Here is a 17,248-nt window from a genome sequence, read left to right on the forward strand (position 1 = left end):
TGGATAGGTAGTTAACGTATCAGCTACCCCACATCACCTGATACCTGGATAGGTAGTTAATGTATCAGCTAACCCACATCACCTGATACCTGGATAGGTAGTTAATGTATCAGCTAACCCACATCACCTGATACCTGGATAGGTAGTTAATGTATCAGCTAACCCACATCACCTGATACCTGGATAGGTAGTTAATGTATCAGCTAACCCACATCACCTGATACCTGGATAGGTAGTTAATGTATCAGCTAACCCACATCACCTGATACCTGGATAGGTAGTTAACGTATCAGCTACCCCACATCACCTGATACCTGGATAGGTAGTTAATGTATCAGCTAACCCACATCACCTGATACCTGGATAGGTAGTTAATGTATCAGCTAACCCACATCACCTGATACCTGGATAGGTAGTTAACGTATCAGCTACCCCACATCATCTGATGCCCGACTGCACAGTTGATGTGGTGAGCAACCGTTGTCAGTCAGGAAGTACCAGAACCATTACCTCATCACGTAGGTCACACCTCAGCAGCCAATAAGAATGATGCTGTAGAACCTGCAACAGTCTTCTACAAAATGTCACAGATTTATTCAGCGATAAACTCACTCAGCGCTTTAAATCATTTGGAAAATTAGCTGCATACTATTCATTTGTTTTGACTTTATTTTTTAAAACGAAGTGATGTTTTATTGGACCATCTTAACCAATGGAAATGATTCACTATACGCTGGTATTGTGATGTCACGTCATTTTATGGGACATGGGAGTTGTTGATTTTTCCTGTTCTGTCGCTGACGTTTAGGCTACATCAAGAGACCTCAGTCAGAGGGCCCAGAACAGCAACAGCTTCAATCTCTACAAGCCCACCCTGAGAGAGAGAGACACACAGAGAGAGACACACAGAGAGAGACACACACAGAGAGACAGAGAGAGACACAGAGAGAGACACACACACAGAGAGACAGAGACACACAGAGAGAGAAACACACAGAGAGAGAGAGACAAAAATAGCATTCAAGTACTTCTCAGCTTTGTTGTCAGTAACATCACATGGTTAGGTTCTGTATTGCCATGGAAACAGTGTAATGAGATGAAGCGTCAGATCCTCACCCTGGGCAGAGCAGCGACCTGGTAGGCAGCCCTAGCTGGGAAGCTACTGCTGAAAACTAAGAGAGGAGAGGAACACAAACATGGTTATATACTGTAGATCTGATACAAGACTTAATTAACATATCTTTGTTTAAATTTTAGCCCGTTTTCTCCCCAATTTCGTGGTATCCAATTGTTTTAGTCGCTACTATCTTGTTTCATCGCTACAACTCCCGTACGGGCTCGGGAGAGACGAAGGTTGAAGGTCATGTGTCCTCTGATACACAACCTAACCAAGCCGCACTGCTTCTTAACACAGCGCGCATCCAACCCGGAAGCCAGTCGCACCAATGTGTCGGAGGAAACACCGTGCACCTGGCAACCTTGGTTAGCGTGCACTGCGCCCGGCCCGCCACAGGAGTCGCTGGTGTGCGATGAGACAAGGATGTCCCTACTGGCCAACTCCTCCCTATGCCGGACGACGCTAGGCCAGTTGTGCGTCGCCCCACGGACCTCCCGGGCGCGGCCGGTTACGACAGAGCCTGGGCGTGAACCCAGAGTCTCTGGTGGCACAGCTGGCGCTGCAGTACAGCGCCCTTAACCAACATGCAGTCCAAGTTGTTAGGGAATCATCTTACGGAGACAGATACGGCTTGTCAATCAGGTCAGCGAGTTTTAGATGCTGACTGAATCTGTATGAAGGTAGGTACCTCTACCTTTAACTCCAGTCACTGTCATGGAAGTGCCACAAACATGATCATCCCCACCTCCCTTACATACCATACTCAGTCTCTTGGGAAACAGTGACACCTTGTGGACACTATGTGAAGTGCGCCTCCCTTACATACCATACTCAGTCTCTTGGGAAACAGTGACACCTTGTGGACACAATGTGAAGTGCGCCTCCCTTACATACCATACTCAGTCTCTTGGGAAACAGTGACACCTTGTGGACACTATGTGAAGTGCGCCTCCCTTACATACCATACTCAGTCTCTTGGGAAACAGTGACACCTTGTGGACACTATGTGAAGTGCGCCTCCCTTACATACCATACTCAGTCTCTTGGGAAACAGTGACACCTTGTGGACACTATGTGAAGTGCGCCTCCCTTACATACCATACTCAGTCTCTTGGGAAACAGTGACACCTTGTGGACACTATGTGAAGTGCCAGATAACCTTCAGAATACTTCTAATACATATCAGCATAACAAAACAAGGAGGATCCCAACAACATGAATATTCAACAGGAAGGATCCCAACAACATGAATATTCAGAGGATTCAACCAGAAGGATCCCAACAACATGAATATTCAACAGGAAGGATCCCAACAACATGAATATTCAGAGGATTCAACCAGAAGGATCCCAACAATATGAATATTCAGAGGATTCAACCAGAAGGATCCCAACAACATGAATATTCAACAAGGAGGATCCCAACAACATGAATATTCAGAGGATTCAACCAGAAGGATCCCAACAACATGAATATTCAGAGGATTCAACCAGAAGGATCCATCCCAACAACATGAATATTTAGAGGATTCAACCAGAAGGATCCCAACAACATGAATATTTAGAGGATTCAACAAGGATCCCAACAATATGAATATTTAGAGGATTCAACCAGAAGGATCCCAACAACATGAATATTTAGAGGATTCAACCAGAAGGATCCCAACAACATGAATATTTAGAGGATTCAACCAGAAGGATCCCAACAACATGAATATTTAGAGGATTCAACCAGAAGGATCCCAACAACATGAATATTCAGAGGATTCAACAAGGATCCCAACAACATGAATATTCAGAGGATTCAACAAGGATCCCAACAACATGAATATTCAGAGGATTCAACAAGGATCCCAACAACATGAATATTCAGAGGATTCAACAAGGATCCCAACAACATGAATATTCAGAGGATTCAACCAGAAGGATCCCAACAATATGAATATTTAGAGGATTCAACAAGGATCCCAACAACATGAATATTCAGAGGATTCAACCAGAAGGATCCCAACAACATGAATATTCAACAGGAAGGATCCCAACAACATGAATATTCAGAGAATCCAACAAGAAGGATCCCAACAACATGAATATTCAACAGGAAGGATCCCAACAACATGAATATTCAACAAGAAGGATCCCAACCACATGAATATTCAGAGAATCCAACAAGAAGGATCCCAACAACATGAATATTCAACAGGAAGGATCCCAACAACATGAATATTCAGAGAATCCAACAAGAAGGATCCCAACAACATGAATATTCAACAGGAAGGATCCCAACAACATGAATATTCAGAGGATTCAACCAGAAGGATCCCAACAACATGAATATTCAACAGGAAGGATCCCAACCACATGAATATTCAGAGAATCCAACAAGAAGGATCCCAACAACATGAATATTCAACAGGAAGGATCCCAACAACAGAGAAACTTACATGTTTTATAGACATCATTCACACTGATGAAGTCATTCATGTCAGCCAAAAGAACCGTGGTTTTCACGACTGTGGGAAAAGAAAAAACTAATCAGGAAATTCATGGTTTTTACAGTTTATAAAACACCTAATATAAGGTTTTATAAAAACATCATAACTTACCACTGTCATATCCACACCCTGCTTCCTTCAGGATCTCCCCCATGTTTACCAGAGCCTGTATGGGATAGAAATGGAGGGAAAGGTAATGCATTCAACTGAAATGTGTCTTCCGCATTTAACTGACATAATCGACATCCACGGCGCCCGGGGAACAATGGGTTAACTGCCTTGTTCAGGGGGAACAGTGGGTTAACTGCCTTGTTCAGGGGGAACAGTGGGTTAACTGCCTTGTTCAGGGGGAACAGTGGGTTAACTGCCTTGTTCAGGGGGAACAGTGGGTTAACTGCCTTGTTCAGGGGGAACAGTGGGTTAACTGCCTTGTTCAGGGGGAACAGTGGGTTAACTGCCTTGTTCAGGGGGAACAGTGGGTTAACTGCCTTGTTCAGGGGGAACAGTGGGTTAACTGCCTTGTTCAGGGGAACAGTGGGTTAACTGCCTTGTTCAGGGGAACAGTGGGTTAACTGTCGTGTTCAGGGGAACAGTGGGTTAACTGCCTTGTTCAGGGGAACAGTGGGTTAACTGCCTTGTTCAGGGGAACAGTGGGTTAACTGCCTTGTTCAGGGGAACAGTGGGTTAACTGCCTTGTTCAGGGGAACAGTGGGTTAACTGCCTTGTTCAGGGGAACAGTGGGTTAACTGCCTTGTTCAGGGGAACAGTGGGTTAACTGCCTTGTTCAGGGGAACAGTGGGTTAACTGCCTTGTTCAGGGGAACAGTGGGTTAACTGTCTTGTTCAGGGGAACAGTGGGTTAACTGCCTTGTTCAGGGGAACAGTGGGTTAACTGCCTTGTTCAGGGGAACAGTGGGTTAACTGCCTTGTTCAGGGGCAGAACGACAGATTTTGTACCTTGTCAGCTCGGGGATTCGATCAAATCAGGATTCGATCCAGCAACCTTTCGGTTACTGGCCCAACGCTCTAACCACTAGTCTACCTGCAGCGCAAGTGGAAACACTTCAGTAGATGAGTGAGTTTTTTACAGATTTCCCCCCTCCCTCTATCTACTTCCTCCCTGCTCTATGTCCTGTGGTTGTAACTGAGAGGGGGGGGGGGGGGGGGGTTCTAAGCTTCACCTCACCTGTTTGGTCTGAGCCTGGACCCCTCCCTCCACCAGCTGACCAGAGGCAGGGTCCATCCCCAGCTGGCCTGACACGTACATGGTCCTGTCCACCACCACCGCCTGGCTGGGAGACAGAACAACGAATATGAACACAGGACTGGACAGCTGATAAGATATGTACCAACATGGGGCAGGTGAACAAGATATTATAGACACTACAACGACTACCTAAATGAAGCTAAACATAAGTATTTTCCATCCAGAACACAATCAACATTGTTGTTTGACTTTCCAGAAATCTAAATTGATACTTTACTGCCACCTACTGGTTAAACTGAGCAACCATACTGGTGACTATTTATTTCTGAATGTCATGTAATACAATAGTGTGTAATACAATAGGCTTTTAAGGGAACGTGGAGTGCGCAACGACAGTGCCAGTCCACAGAATGCTCCATTCCAACACATAACCTCTGTGACCACTCTGCCAGTCACAGGCCTTCAGTCAAAAAGCACTTTACCCTGAAATAAAACTCAAAAGCTCTCTCTCCAGTTTACAGCGGCGCCAAAGCTCCACCTCCCACGATCATTGGGTAAAAAGGGTGACACCCCCTACCGTAACAGACCGCGAATGTCCCTTCACAGACAGAACAGAAATGCCAATACCGCATGTGTGATTCATTGTACCCTGCGCAGACACACGAACAATGTTTAAAATAGTTGCTTACTGAATGAATGCAAACAAGAATATACTATTCTTATATAAATACTCCGGACCCCGACATTGCTCGTCCTAATATTTCTATATTCCATTATTTAACATCGTGCTCCTGCACTGTTCGATACTATAGCGCCGTTGAAGATAGGAACACAAGCATTTCGCTACAACCACAATAGCATCTTGCTAAATATGTATATGCGATCAATTTGATTTGATTTGATTAAAAAAAATAGTTCAACACCTTCAGATCAACAATGTGATAAAGGCTGCACAGACCCCTTACCTGTACGGCCCGATAGCTGCTGGCGCTTTAGTGGTGTTGATTATCTTCCTGATGATCGAAGACATGATTAGAATTCGACACAAAAAAACTCTTCACTTAAAAAACAAAGAAGTTCCTGCTCTGAAGCCCGTGGAACTCTGAAATGACAGATCAGCTGGTTGAGCGCGTCTACTACCGTAAAGTCTCAACTAAACGGGCCTACACGTTTCATTAGACCCACAACTTACATTATTGTAATCGTTGTGGGTATTGGCAGGGTACTGATATTTGCCCAAAAACCGAAATGACGCTAAAATTCAAAAAGTGTCATTTATTTTCTGACAATTTTGCCATATTTTATTGACGTGACTAAATATATCTACTACATAAATAAAGTTGTAATAAAATTTAAAAAATATCTACTATATACTACGTTTCCCATGAACACAATTTAACCGGAACAAGATATACGTCATATTTATGCGGAAGAGCTGTAGACATAAATGTGAGCTTACGGCGTGGTTTTGAAATATAACTGTTCCTCCATTCAGGATTTGAAAGTGAATATATTTTCAGTTACCTTTACAAATGCATTGTGGTGTGATGGAAGTGGATAACTTCATAACTCGTTAGCGTAGCCTGTTTGTGTCATGCAAAGTAGTCGCAAGATGTCCCAATATGTATCAAGCTTGCTTAGTAGCTAATTTAGCTAGCTAGTCTGCCGAGGTGGAGATTGAATGGCATGTCTTTCAAAGGTTTGCTGACAATAACATCCGATCAGTGACTGTGCAATTCACTCTTAAATAGTAGCTAGTAGCCTGCTCGTGTCCCAGGATAGGATCATTTTTGACAGCACCACTAGCCTTATTATCAATGAGTCATGTTTATTTTCTGCAGAGCTATCAAAAATGTCTACAGCCAAGCACAGGATGCGCGATAAGAAGATGAGGAACCAGCCGATCAACGTCACCTATTCCTCCCAGGGCAGCTCACACTGGAGGAACGGAGGGGGCACTCCTACAGGTCGAGGCCATGATCTGTCTCCACATCCATGGGGCCATGGGTCCTCCCACTCTGGCCATGCCCAGGGAGGGGGCTGGGTCCGGGGCCACCAGAGAGAAGGACACGGGGGATACCCGCAGGCTCTGCCCACACACATCACTGGTAAGAACACCTTCCTCTGCATACAGTTGTCAAATGTATTTTAAATGGATGCTCATGTCTTGATGGGTTTTAAACTGATACAGGTTCTAACTGAGCACTTCTGCATGTCGAAGTTGAACCAGCTGTAAATAAACAGCTTTTATTACATTCAATTCAAATGGCGTTTAGAATGAGTAAATAATGTCTGATGTTCCAACCCATTGACTCCCAGCCAGCCTTTTTGTGATGTGTGGTGCTGTGCCTTCTCTCCTCAGCCTCAGCGTTTGCCAAGGCCCGGGCTGCAGAGGTGAACGCCATGTTGATGGCCGTCACCAAGACAACAGGCAGCTCCCATGTGTTTGGAGGTCTTCCTAAACACATGAGGAGGAGGGCTATGAGTCATAACACCAAGAGACTGCCCTGCAGACTGAGAGACATGGCTAACAACATGGTGGGTTTGTCTAAGTAACGCAGTTAGTCACACACACACACGCTCCCAGTCACACATTGTCACACACACTCAGTCACAGTGAAACGCGGCCTTTCTCTCTCTTGACTTTAAAGCATGGTCCCAGATCTGTCTCTGTTATTGTCATGTCCATACATGGAGGAAGGACTGGTCACACCTAGAGCCGGACTGGTCACACCTAGAGCTCGACTAGTCACACCTAGAGCCAGACTAATATAAACATCCTGTAGGTTTCCTCTCTGGTCCAGTTGGAGAAGAGTCAGAAGGCTGGTCACACCTAGAGCCGGACTGGTCACACCTAGAGCCGGACTGGTCACACCTAGAGCCGGACTGGTCACACCTAGAGCCGGACTGGTCACACCTAGAGCCGGACTGGTCACACCTAGAGCCGGACTGGTCACACCTAGAGCCGGACTGGTCACACCTAGAGCCGGACTGGTCACACCTAGAGCCGGACTGGTCACACCTAGAGCCGGACTGGTCACACCTAGAGCCGGACTGGTCACACCTAGAGCCGGACTGGTCACACCTAGAGCCGGACTGGTCACACCTAGAGCCGGACTGGTCACACCTAGAGCCGGACTGGTCACACCTAGAGCCGGACTGGTCACACCTAGAGCCGGACTGGTCACACCTAGAGCCGGACTGGTCACACCTAGAGCCGGACTGGTCACACCTAGAGCCGGACTGGTCACACCTAGGACTAGCCACACCTAGAGCCGGACTGGCCACACCTAGAGCCGGACTAGCCACACCTAGAGCCGGACTAGTCACACCTAGAGCCGGACTAGCCACACCTAGGACTAGCCACACCTAGAGCCGGACTAGCCACACCTAGAGCCGGACTAGCCACACCTAGAGCCGGACTAGCCACACCTAGAGCCGGACTAGCCACACCTAGAGCCGGACTAGCCACACCTAGAGCCGGACTAGCCACACCTAGGCCACACCTAGGACTGGCCACACCTAGGACTAGCCACACCTAGGACTAGCCACACCTAGGACTAGCCACACCTAGGACTAGCCACACCTAGGACTAGCCACACCTAGGACTAGCCACACCTAGAGCCGGACTAGCCACACCTAGAGCCGGACTGGCCACACCTAGAGCCAGACTAATATAAACATCCTGTATGTTTCCTCTCTGGTCCAGTTGGAGAAGAGTCAGAAGGCTGGTCACACCTAGAGCCAGACTAATATAAACATCCTGTATGTTTCCTCTCTGGTCCAGTTGGAGAAGAGTCAGAAGGCTGGTCAGAAGATGAAGAAGGAACAGTCCAAGTCCAAGAGCCGTAAAGCCCGGCGTCGCCACGGCAACATGCTTCTGGAGTTCAACCGTCGCCAGCGGAAGAACCTGTGGCTGGAGACGCACATCTGGCACGCCAAGCGCTTCCACGTGGTCAAGAGATGGGGCTACTGTCTGGGAGACAGGCCAACCTACAAGTGTTACAGAGCCTGCTACAGAGCCATGAGCTCCCACTGTCTACTACAGGTTAGTGTCTATACCCACAGAGTCGTTTTTCCTAGGCTGGATATCTGGGAAGCACTTTGGGACAACTGATAGGAAGTACATTTTGATTTGATTGACTGATTTTATAGGGTCCTGTTCGAATTACTGTTCAGTAAGGTTAGGAGTTATCCAGACCTGGGATAACTCTAGTTTTAAATTACTGCTCAATAAGGTTAGGAGTTCACCAGACCTGGGATAACTCTAGTTTTAAATTACTGCTCAATAAGGTTAGGAGTTCTCCAGACCTGGGAAAACTCTAGTTTTAAATATTCTTTGTGGAAAGTTTAAAACATTTCTGGGGGACTATTTTCAATACAGATCCCCAACAGTGGGGGACATGGACTCATCTTAACATTGAGCTAGATCTAGACAACAGTGGGGGACATGGACTCCTCTTAACATTAAGCTAGATCTAGACAACAGTGAGGGACATGGACTCATCTTAACATTGAGCTAGATCTAGACAACAGTGAGGGACATGGACTCATCTTAACATTGAGCTAGATCTAGACAACAGTGAGGGACATGGACTCATCTTAACATTGAGCTAGATCTAGACAACAGTGAGGGACATGGACTCATCTTAACATTGAGCTAGATCTAGACAACAGTGGGGGACATGGACTCATCTTAACATTGAGCTAGATCTAGACAACAGTGGGGGACATGGACTCATCTTAACGTTGAGCTAGATCTAGACAACAGTGGGGGACATGGACTCATCTTAACATTCAGCTAGATCTAGACAACAGTGAGGGACATGGACTCATCTTAACAGTCAAAGTACAACAGTTTCAGAATGGCTAAAACACAGGCATAATATAATACAGTAACACTTGACGTTCTTCTGATAGGTTTACTGTGGGATCTCTACAATAGTAGTCTCTGTAATAGGTTTACTGGGGGATCTCTACAATAGTAGTCTCTGTAATAGGTTTACTGGGGGATCTCTACAATAGTAGTCTGTAATAGGTTTACTGTGGGATCTCTACAATAGTAGTCTCTGTAATAGGTTTACTGTGGGATCTCTACAATAGTAGTCTCTGTAATAGGTTTACTGGGGGATCTCTACAATAGTAGTCTCTGTAATAGGTTTACTGGGGGATCTCTACAATAGTAGTCTGTAATAGGTTTACTGTGGGATCTCTACAATAGTAGTCTCTGTAATAGGTTTACTGGGGGATCTCTACAATAGTAGTCTCTGTAATAGGTTTACTGGGGGATCTCTACAATAGTAGTCTCTGTTACAGCTCTAATAGGTTTACTGTGGGATCTCTACAATAGTAGTCTCTGTAATAGGTTTACTGTGGGATCTCTACAGTAGTAGTCTCTGTAATAGGTTTACTGTGGGATCTCTACAATAGTAGTCTCTGTAATAGGTTTACTGTGGGATCTCTACAATAGTAGTCTGTAATAGGTTTACTGGGGGATCTCTACAATAGTAGTCTCTGTAATAGGTTTACTGTGGGATCTCTACAATAGTAGTCTCTGTAATAGGTTTACTGGGGGATCTCTACAGTAGTAGTCTCTGTTACAGTTCTAATAGGTTTACTGTGGGATCTCTACAATAGTAGTCTCTGTAATAGGTTTACTGGGGGATCTCTACAGTAGTAGTCTCTGTACCAGTTCTAATAGGTTTACTGTGGGATCTCTACTGTGGGATCTCTACAGTAGTAGTCTCTGTAATAGGTTTACTGTGCGATCTCTACAATAGTAGTCTCTGTACCAGTTCTAATAGGTTTACTGTGGGATCTCTACAGTAGTAGTCTCTGTTATAGGTTTACTGGGGGATCTCTACAATAGTAGTCTCTGTAATAGGTTTACTGTGGGATCTCTACAATAGTAGTCTCTGTAATAGGTTTACTGTGGGATCTCTACAATAGTAGTCTCTGTAATAGGTTTACTGTGGGATCTCTACAATAGTAGTCTCTGTTACAGCTCTAATAGGTTTACTGTGGGATCTCTACAATAGTAGTCTCTGTAATAGGTTTACTGTGGGATCTCTACAATAGTAGTCTCTGTAATAGGTTTACTGGGGGATCTCTACAATAGTAGTCTGTAATAGGTTTACTGGGGGATCTCTACAATAGTAGTCTCTGTAATAGGTTTACTGTGGGATCTCTACAATAGTAGTCTCTGTAATAGGTTTACTGGGGGATCTCTACAATAGTAGTCTCTGTAATAGGTTTACTGGGGGATCTCTACAATAGTAGTCTCTGTAATAGGTTTACTGGGGGATCTCTACAATAGTAGTCTCTGTAATAGGTTTACTGGGGGATCTCTACAATAGTAGTCTCTGTAATAGGTTTACTGGGGGATCTCTACGATAGTAGTCTCTGTAATAGGTTTACTGTGGGATCTCTACAATAGTAGTCTCTGTAATAGGTTTACTGGGGGATCTCTACAATAGTAGTCTCTCTAATAGGTTTACTGGGGGATCTCTACAATAGTAGTCTCTGTAATAGGTTTACTGGGGGATCTCTACGATAGTAGTCTCTGTAATAGGTTTACTGGGGGATCTCTACGATAGTAGTCTCTGTAATAGGTTTACTGGGGGATCTCTACGATAGTAGTCTCTGTAATAGGTTTACTGTGGGATCTCTACAATAGTAGTCTCTGTAATAGGTTTACTGGGGGATCTCTACGATAGTAGTCTCTGTAATAGGTTTACTGGGGGATCTCTACAATAGTAGTCTCTGTAATAGGTTTACTGGGGGATCTCTACAATAGTAGTCTCTGTAATAGGTTTACTGGGGGATCTCTACAATAGTAGTCTCTGTAATAGGTTTACTGGGGGATCTCTACAATAGTAGTCTCTGTAATAGGTTTACTGGGGGATCTCTACAATAGTAGTCTCTGTAATAGGTTTACTGGGGGATCTCTACAATAGTAGTCTCTGTAATAGGTTTACTGGGGGATCTCTACAATAGTAGTCTCTGTAACAGCTCTAATAGGTTTACTGGGGGATCTCTACAATAGTAGTCTCTGTAACAGCTCTAATAGGTTTACTGGGGGATCTCTACGATAGTAGTCTCTGTAATAGGTTTACTGGGGGATCTCTACAATAGTAGTCTCTGTAATAGGTTTACTGGGGGATCTCTACAATAGTAGTCTCTGTAATAGGTTTACTGGGGGATCTCTACGATAGTAGTCTCTGTAATAGGTTTACTGGGGGATCTCTACGATAGTAGTCTCTGTAATAGGTTTACTGGGGGATCTCTACGATAGTAGTCTCTGTAATAGGTTTACTGGGGGATCTCTACGATAGTAGTCTCTGTAATAGGTTTACTGGGGGATCTCTACGATAGTAGTCTCTGTAATAGGTTTACTGGGGGATCTCTACAATAGTAGTCTCTGTAATAGGTTTACTGGGGGATCTCTACGATAGTAGTCTCTGTAATAGGTTTACTGGGGGATCTCTACGATAGTAGTCTCTGTAATAGGTTTACTGGGGGATCTCTACAATAGTAGTCTCTGTAATAGGTTTACTGGGGGATCTCTACGATAGTAGTCTCTGTAATAGGTTTACTGGGGGATCTCTACGATAGTAGTCTCTGTAATAGGTTTACTGGGGGATCTCTACGATAGTAGTCTCTGTAATAGGTTTACTGGGGGATCTCTACGATAGTAGTCTCTGTAATAGGTTTACTGGGGGATCTCTACAATAGTAGTCTCTGTAATAGGTTTACTGGGGGATCTCTACGATAGTAGTCTCTGTAATAGGTTTACTGGGGGATCTCTACGATAGTAGTCTCTGTAATAGGTTTACTGGGGGATCTCTACGATAGTAGTCTCTGTAATAGGTTTACTGGGGGATCTCTACAATAGTAGTCTCTGTAATAGGTTTACTGGGGGATCTCTACAATAGTAGTCTCTGTAATAGGTTTACTGGGGGATCTCTACGATAGTAGTCTCTGTAATAGGTTTACTGGGGGATCTCTACAATAGTAGTCTCTGTAATAGGTTTACTGGGGGATCTCTACGATAGTAGTCTCTGTAATAGGTTTACTGGGGGATCTCTACAATAGTAGTCTCTGTAATAGGTTTACTGGGGGATCTCTACAATAGTAGTCTCTGTAATAGGTTTACTGGGGGATCTCTACGATAGTAGTCTCTGTAATAGGTTTACTGGGGGATCTCTACAATAGTAGTCTCTGTAATAGGTTTACTGGGGGATCTCTACGATAGTAGTCTCTGTAATAGGTTTACTGGGGGATCTCTACGATAGTAGTCTCTGTAATAGGTTTACTGGGGGATCTCTACGATAGTAGTCTCTGTAATAGGTTTACTGGGGGATCTCTACGATAGTAGTCTCTGTAACAGGTTTACTGTGGGATCTCTACAATAGTAGTCTCTGTAATAGGTTTACTGGGGGATCTCTACAATAGTAGTCTCTGTAATAGGTTTACTGGGGGATCTCTACAATAGTAGTCTCTGTAATAGGTTTACTGGGGGATCTCTACAATAGTAGTCTCTGTAATAGGTTTACTGTGGGATCTCTACAATAGTAGTCTGTAATAGGTTTACTGGGGGATCTCTACAATAGTAGTCTCTGTTACAGCTCTAATAGGTTTACTGTGGGATCTCTACAATAGTAGTCTGTAATAGGTTTACTGGGGGATCTCTACAATAGTAGTCTCTGTAATAGGTTTACTGGGGGATCTCTACAATAGTAGTCTCTGTAATAGGTTTACTGTGGGATCTCTACAATAGTAGTCTGTAATAGGTTTACTGGGGGATCTCTACAATAGTAGTCTCTGTTACAGCTCTAATAGGTTTACTGTGGGATCTCTACAATAGTAGTCTGTAATAGGTTTACTGGGGGATCTCTACGATAGTAGTCTCTGTAAAGTATAATAGTAGTCTCTGAAGAGGAGAGGAGAGGAGGAGAAGAGGAGGGGGGAGGAGAGGAGAGGGGGAGAAGAGGAGAGGATAGGGGGGAGGAGTGTCTCTACGATAGTAGTCTCTGTAAAGTATATAATAAATAACAGTTCTCTACTCAGGTCTGGTGTTCACACGGTACGAACATGAGCGACAGCCACTTTAAATGTTTGCTGTGTGATCAGATGTGAATACAGCATTTTGGTAAATTTGTCTTTTTGCGGTTTCCAAACTGTAAAATGATATTTTGAAGTGTTAGAGGATTCACTTTGGGTTACATACCCCCCCCCCCCCCCCCCACCCAGGACATGTCGTACTACTGCTGTGTGGAGTTACAGGGGCCAGGGGAACAGCTGTTAGCTGCTCTGTCTAAGCTGACCAGCAAGGAAACTGGTAAGTACTTGCTTTCGAGTTTTCGCTCCTCAACAAACAAACAACCACAATTGTCAATCATGCTGCGTTTTAGATGGTACGAGGTAGACGGCATGCTGCGTTTTAGATGGTACGAGGTAGACGGCATGCTGCGTTTTAGATGGTACGAGGTAGACGGCATGCTGCGTTTTAGATGGTACGAGGTAGACGGCATGCTGCGTTTTAGATGGTACGAGGTAGACGGCATGCTGCGTTTTAGATGGTTCGAGGTAGACGGCAAACAAAGATGTCTGTTTGCAACGGTAAACGCCGTTGAGGCACGGCGGTGAATGCCATCAGCCGCCACGGTAGACGGGACTTGGCCACCAGAGTTTTAAAAAATATTTCACCTTTTACCATCTGTGTTGTTCTCTACTGTATGTTGATTTGGACCGTTTAGTGAAATCACCATAGCAACGGCGTGCCGGCTTGTTTTAGCCGCCAGCCTCTTCCTTGCTTTCTTGTCCCGCTCTGCCGACTGGTAACACAGCATCGCTCTGCCGACTGGTAACACAGCATCGCTCTGCCAACTGGTAACACAGCATCGCTCTGCCGACTGGTAACACAGCATCGCTTCTCCTGATCTTTATGTCCCTCGTCTAAACGCAGCATCGCTCTGCCGACTGGTATGACTGATCTTTGTCCCTCGTCTAAACGCAGCATCGCTCTGCCGACTGGTATGACTGATCTTTATGTCCCTCGTCTAAACGCAGCATCGCTCTGCCGACTGGTATGACTGATCTTTATGTCCCTCGTCTAAACGCAGCATCGCTCTGCCGACTGGTAACGCAGCATCGCTCTGCCGACTGGTATGACTGATCTTTGTCCCTCGTCTAAACGCAGCATCGCTCTGCCGACTGGTATGACTGATCTTTATGTCCCTCGTCTAAACGCAGCATCGCTCTGCCGACTGGTATGACTGATCTTTATGTCCCTCGTCTAAACGCAGCATCGCTCTGCCGACTGGTATGACTGATCTTTATGTCCCTTGTCTAAACGCAGCATCGCTCTGCCGGCTTGTAACGCAGCATCGCTCTGCCGACTGGTATGACTGATCTTTATGTCCCTCGTCTAAACGCAGCATCGCTCTGCCGACTGGTATGACTGATCTTTATGTCCCTCGTCTAAACGCAGCATCGCTCTGCCGACTGGTATGACTGATCTTTATGTCCCTCGTCTAAACGCAGCATCGCTCTGCCGACTGGTATGACTGATCTTTATGTCCCTCGTCTAAACGCAGCATCGCTCTGCTGACGCAGTATTTCAGTATAACGTTTAGATGTGTTGGATTCTAGCTTGAAATACACTTATTCCTGTTGCCATATTAGATCGTATTGGTGACTGTACATGTATAATGGAGGGTGGATGAGAACCAAATGTATGGAATGTTACTGAGTGTGGGGGGGGGGGGGCAGCAAAGGGCAACAGTCTGGTTTGTCGCTGATAAGGACAGCTGTGGATTAGGGAGGAGTGAGGAATTGGGCCCCAGGTCCCAGGTGAGGAGGAAAAGTCTGGTTTCAGTCACTGATAAGGGTGGACAGCTGTGGAGTAGGGAGGAGTGAGGAATTGGGTCCCAGGTCAGATGAAGTGAGGAGGAACAGTCACTCCTGTCACACACACATTTCTATGCCCACTAACACCAGTGAGAGGAACCAATTAAGTTCCTGCCTAGCAACAGAGATGTATTGGCTGTGTAGATGTGGGAGGAGTCGACTCCCTCTAGTAGGAGGGTATAAATATATGTGGTTGTGTAAATATGTCTTTGTCATTGCAGCTGTTTTGACCCAGTGGCTTTAATAAACTTGGTTTGAGATTTTACGGGTCGTCTGTTTTAGTTTTTCACTCTGTCAGAATCTAACAGTTGGCGTGGTTGTCAGGATTCACAACGATTTCCCATCGAACTAGAGAGTCCGAACCGGTGAAACTGGAGCTCGGAAAACAAAGGGAGGCTCCTGTTCCTGTTCCCACTCCTACTCCTGTTCCTACTCCTGTTCCTACTCCTGTTCCTACTCCTGTTCCTACTCCTGTTCCTACTCCTGTTCCTACTCCTGTTCCTACTCCTGTTCCTACTCCTACTCCTGTTCCTGTTCCTACTCCTGTTCCTACTCCTGTTCCTACACCTGTTCCTACTCCTACTCCTGTTCCTACTCCTTTTGAGGCTCCTGTTCCTGTTCCTGCTCCTGTTCCTGTTCCTACTCCTGTTCCTACTCCTGTTCCTGTTCCTACTCCTGTTCCTGTTCCTACTCCTGTTCCTACTCCTGTTCCTACACCTGTTCCTACTCCTACTCCTGTTCCTACTCCTTTTGAGGCTCCTGTTCCTGTTCCTGCTCCTGTTCCTGTTCCTACTCCTGTTCCTGTTCCTACTCCTGTTCCTGTTCCTACTCCTGTTCCTACTCCTGTTCCTACACCTGTTCCTACTCCTACTCCTGTTCCTACTCCTTTTGAGGCTCCTGTTCCTGTTCCTACACCTGTTCCTACTCCTGTTCTTACTCCTACCCCTGTTCCTACTCCTGTTCCTGTTCCTACTCCTGTTCCTACTCCTACTCCTACTCCTACACCTGTTCCTACTCCTACTCCTGTTCCTACTCCTTTTGAGGCTTCTGTTCCTGCTCCTGTTCCTGTTCCTACACCTGTTCCTACTCCTGTTCTTACTCCTACCCCTGTTCCTACTCCTGTTCCTTGTTCCTGTTCCTACTCCTGTTCCTGCTCCTGCTCCTGTATTCTCCTGTAGTAAACTGGCAGACATTAGGTGTCCCGTAGTAAACTGGCAGACGCTTCAGTATCTGGTTCTAATTCAAGGTATCAGGTGCCGTGAGCAATTTTAATCGGCACAAATACCATAACTACTCTGAGGGGAAGTGGGTATCTCTACTTTTGGGAATGGATCATAGATGGCGTGTATTAGAGGAAACGTAAACACCCCGGACACCGTCCAGAGAGTCGTAGAAATAACCACCGGTAAAATGGCATCCGTGGTTTCTGACACTCCGGGTAAAAGAGGGAACTATAAGACAGGGGAACTATAAGACAGGGGAACTATAAGACAGGGGAACTATAAGACAGGGGAACTATA

The 17,248-nt window shown here is 45.4% G+C and overlaps 3 protein-coding genes across 8 annotated transcripts in view; 2 read left to right on the forward strand and 1 right to left on the reverse strand.

Annotated features, from left to right (window-relative positions):
• Positions 1–625: 625 nt before the first annotated feature.
• On the reverse strand, positions 626–5,965 carry LOC109885752 (2-iminobutanoate/2-iminopropanoate deaminase). 2 transcript variants are annotated; one of them, XM_020477559.2, is made up of 6 exons: positions 5,783–5,965; positions 4,797–4,902; positions 3,723–3,777; positions 3,561–3,647; positions 1,117–1,172; positions 626–874 (listed from the first exon to the last, which is right to left on the reverse strand). In XM_020477559.2, exons 1-6 carry the CDS (start codon positions 5,845–5,847, stop codon positions 815–817), a joined length of 429 nt encoding a protein of 142 aa, XP_020333148.1. In that variant the 5' UTR covers positions 5,848–5,965; the 3' UTR covers positions 626–814. The 2 variants fall into 2 exon arrangements, with proteins under 2 accessions (XP_020333148.1, XP_020333149.1); XM_020477560.1 differs by having other exon boundaries at positions 3,561–3,629; positions 5,783–5,963.
• A 249-nt stretch (positions 5,966–6,214) lies between these two features.
• Positions 6,215–17,248, forward strand: part of LOC116372030 (ribonucleases P/MRP protein subunit POP1-like) — a 40,133-nt gene continuing 29,099 nt past the window's right edge. For 2 of the 5 annotated variants that reach the window (XM_031821100.1, XM_031821101.1), the window contains exons 1-5: positions 6,228–6,321; positions 6,659–6,925; positions 7,180–7,355; positions 8,605–8,865; positions 14,070–14,157. In XM_031821100.1, coding sequence (XP_031676960.1) covers positions 6,670–6,925; positions 7,180–7,355; positions 8,605–8,865; positions 14,070–14,157 — 781 coding nt within the window. In that variant the 5' untranslated portion in view covers positions 6,228–6,321; positions 6,659–6,669. Of the gene's footprint in view, positions 6,322–6,658; positions 6,926–7,179; positions 7,356–8,604; positions 8,866–14,069; positions 14,158–17,248 lie in introns of all 5 variants that reach the window. The other 3 variants (XM_031821103.1, XM_031821104.1, XM_031821102.1) reach the window with 2 other exon arrangements.
• On the forward strand, positions 7,494–8,598 carry LOC116372031 (uncharacterized protein C11orf24 homolog). The gene is made up of 2 exons (XM_031821105.1): positions 7,494–7,544; positions 7,644–8,598. The coding sequence occupies exons 1-2, from the start codon at positions 7,509–7,511 to the stop codon at positions 8,088–8,090; spliced, it is 483 nt and encodes a 160-aa protein (XP_031676965.1). The 5' UTR covers positions 7,494–7,508; the 3' UTR covers positions 8,091–8,598.

Source organism: Oncorhynchus kisutch, unplaced genomic scaffold (assembly GCF_002021735.2).
Source record: "Oncorhynchus kisutch isolate 150728-3 unplaced genomic scaffold, Okis_V2 scaffold3856, whole genome shotgun sequence".
NCBI lineage: Eukaryota > Metazoa > Chordata > Actinopteri > Salmoniformes > Salmonidae > Oncorhynchus > Oncorhynchus kisutch.

Bases quoted from the DNA above. Each gene is read 5' to 3' on its own strand.
- LOC109885752 (XM_020477559.2), bottom strand. From the start codon at position 5,847: ATGTCTTCGATCATCAGGAAGATAATCAACACCACTAAAGCGCCAGCA. The intron at 4,903-5,782 runs GTAAGGGGTCTG...TCTGTCTCCCAG, and splicing joins GCAGCTATCGGGCCGTACAG to CCAGGCGGTGGTGGTGGACA. The intron at 1,173-3,560 runs GTAAGTTTCTCT...CTCCTCTCTTAG, and splicing joins GAATGATGTCTATAAAACAT to TTTTCAGCAGTAGCTTCCCA.
- LOC116372031 (XM_031821105.1), top strand. From the start codon at position 7,509: ATGGAGGAAGGACTGGTCACACCTAGAGCCGGACTG. The intron at 7,545-7,643 runs GTCACACCTAGA...GTCAGAAGGCTG, and splicing joins TCACACCTAGAGCCGGACTG to GTCACACCTAGAGCCGGACT.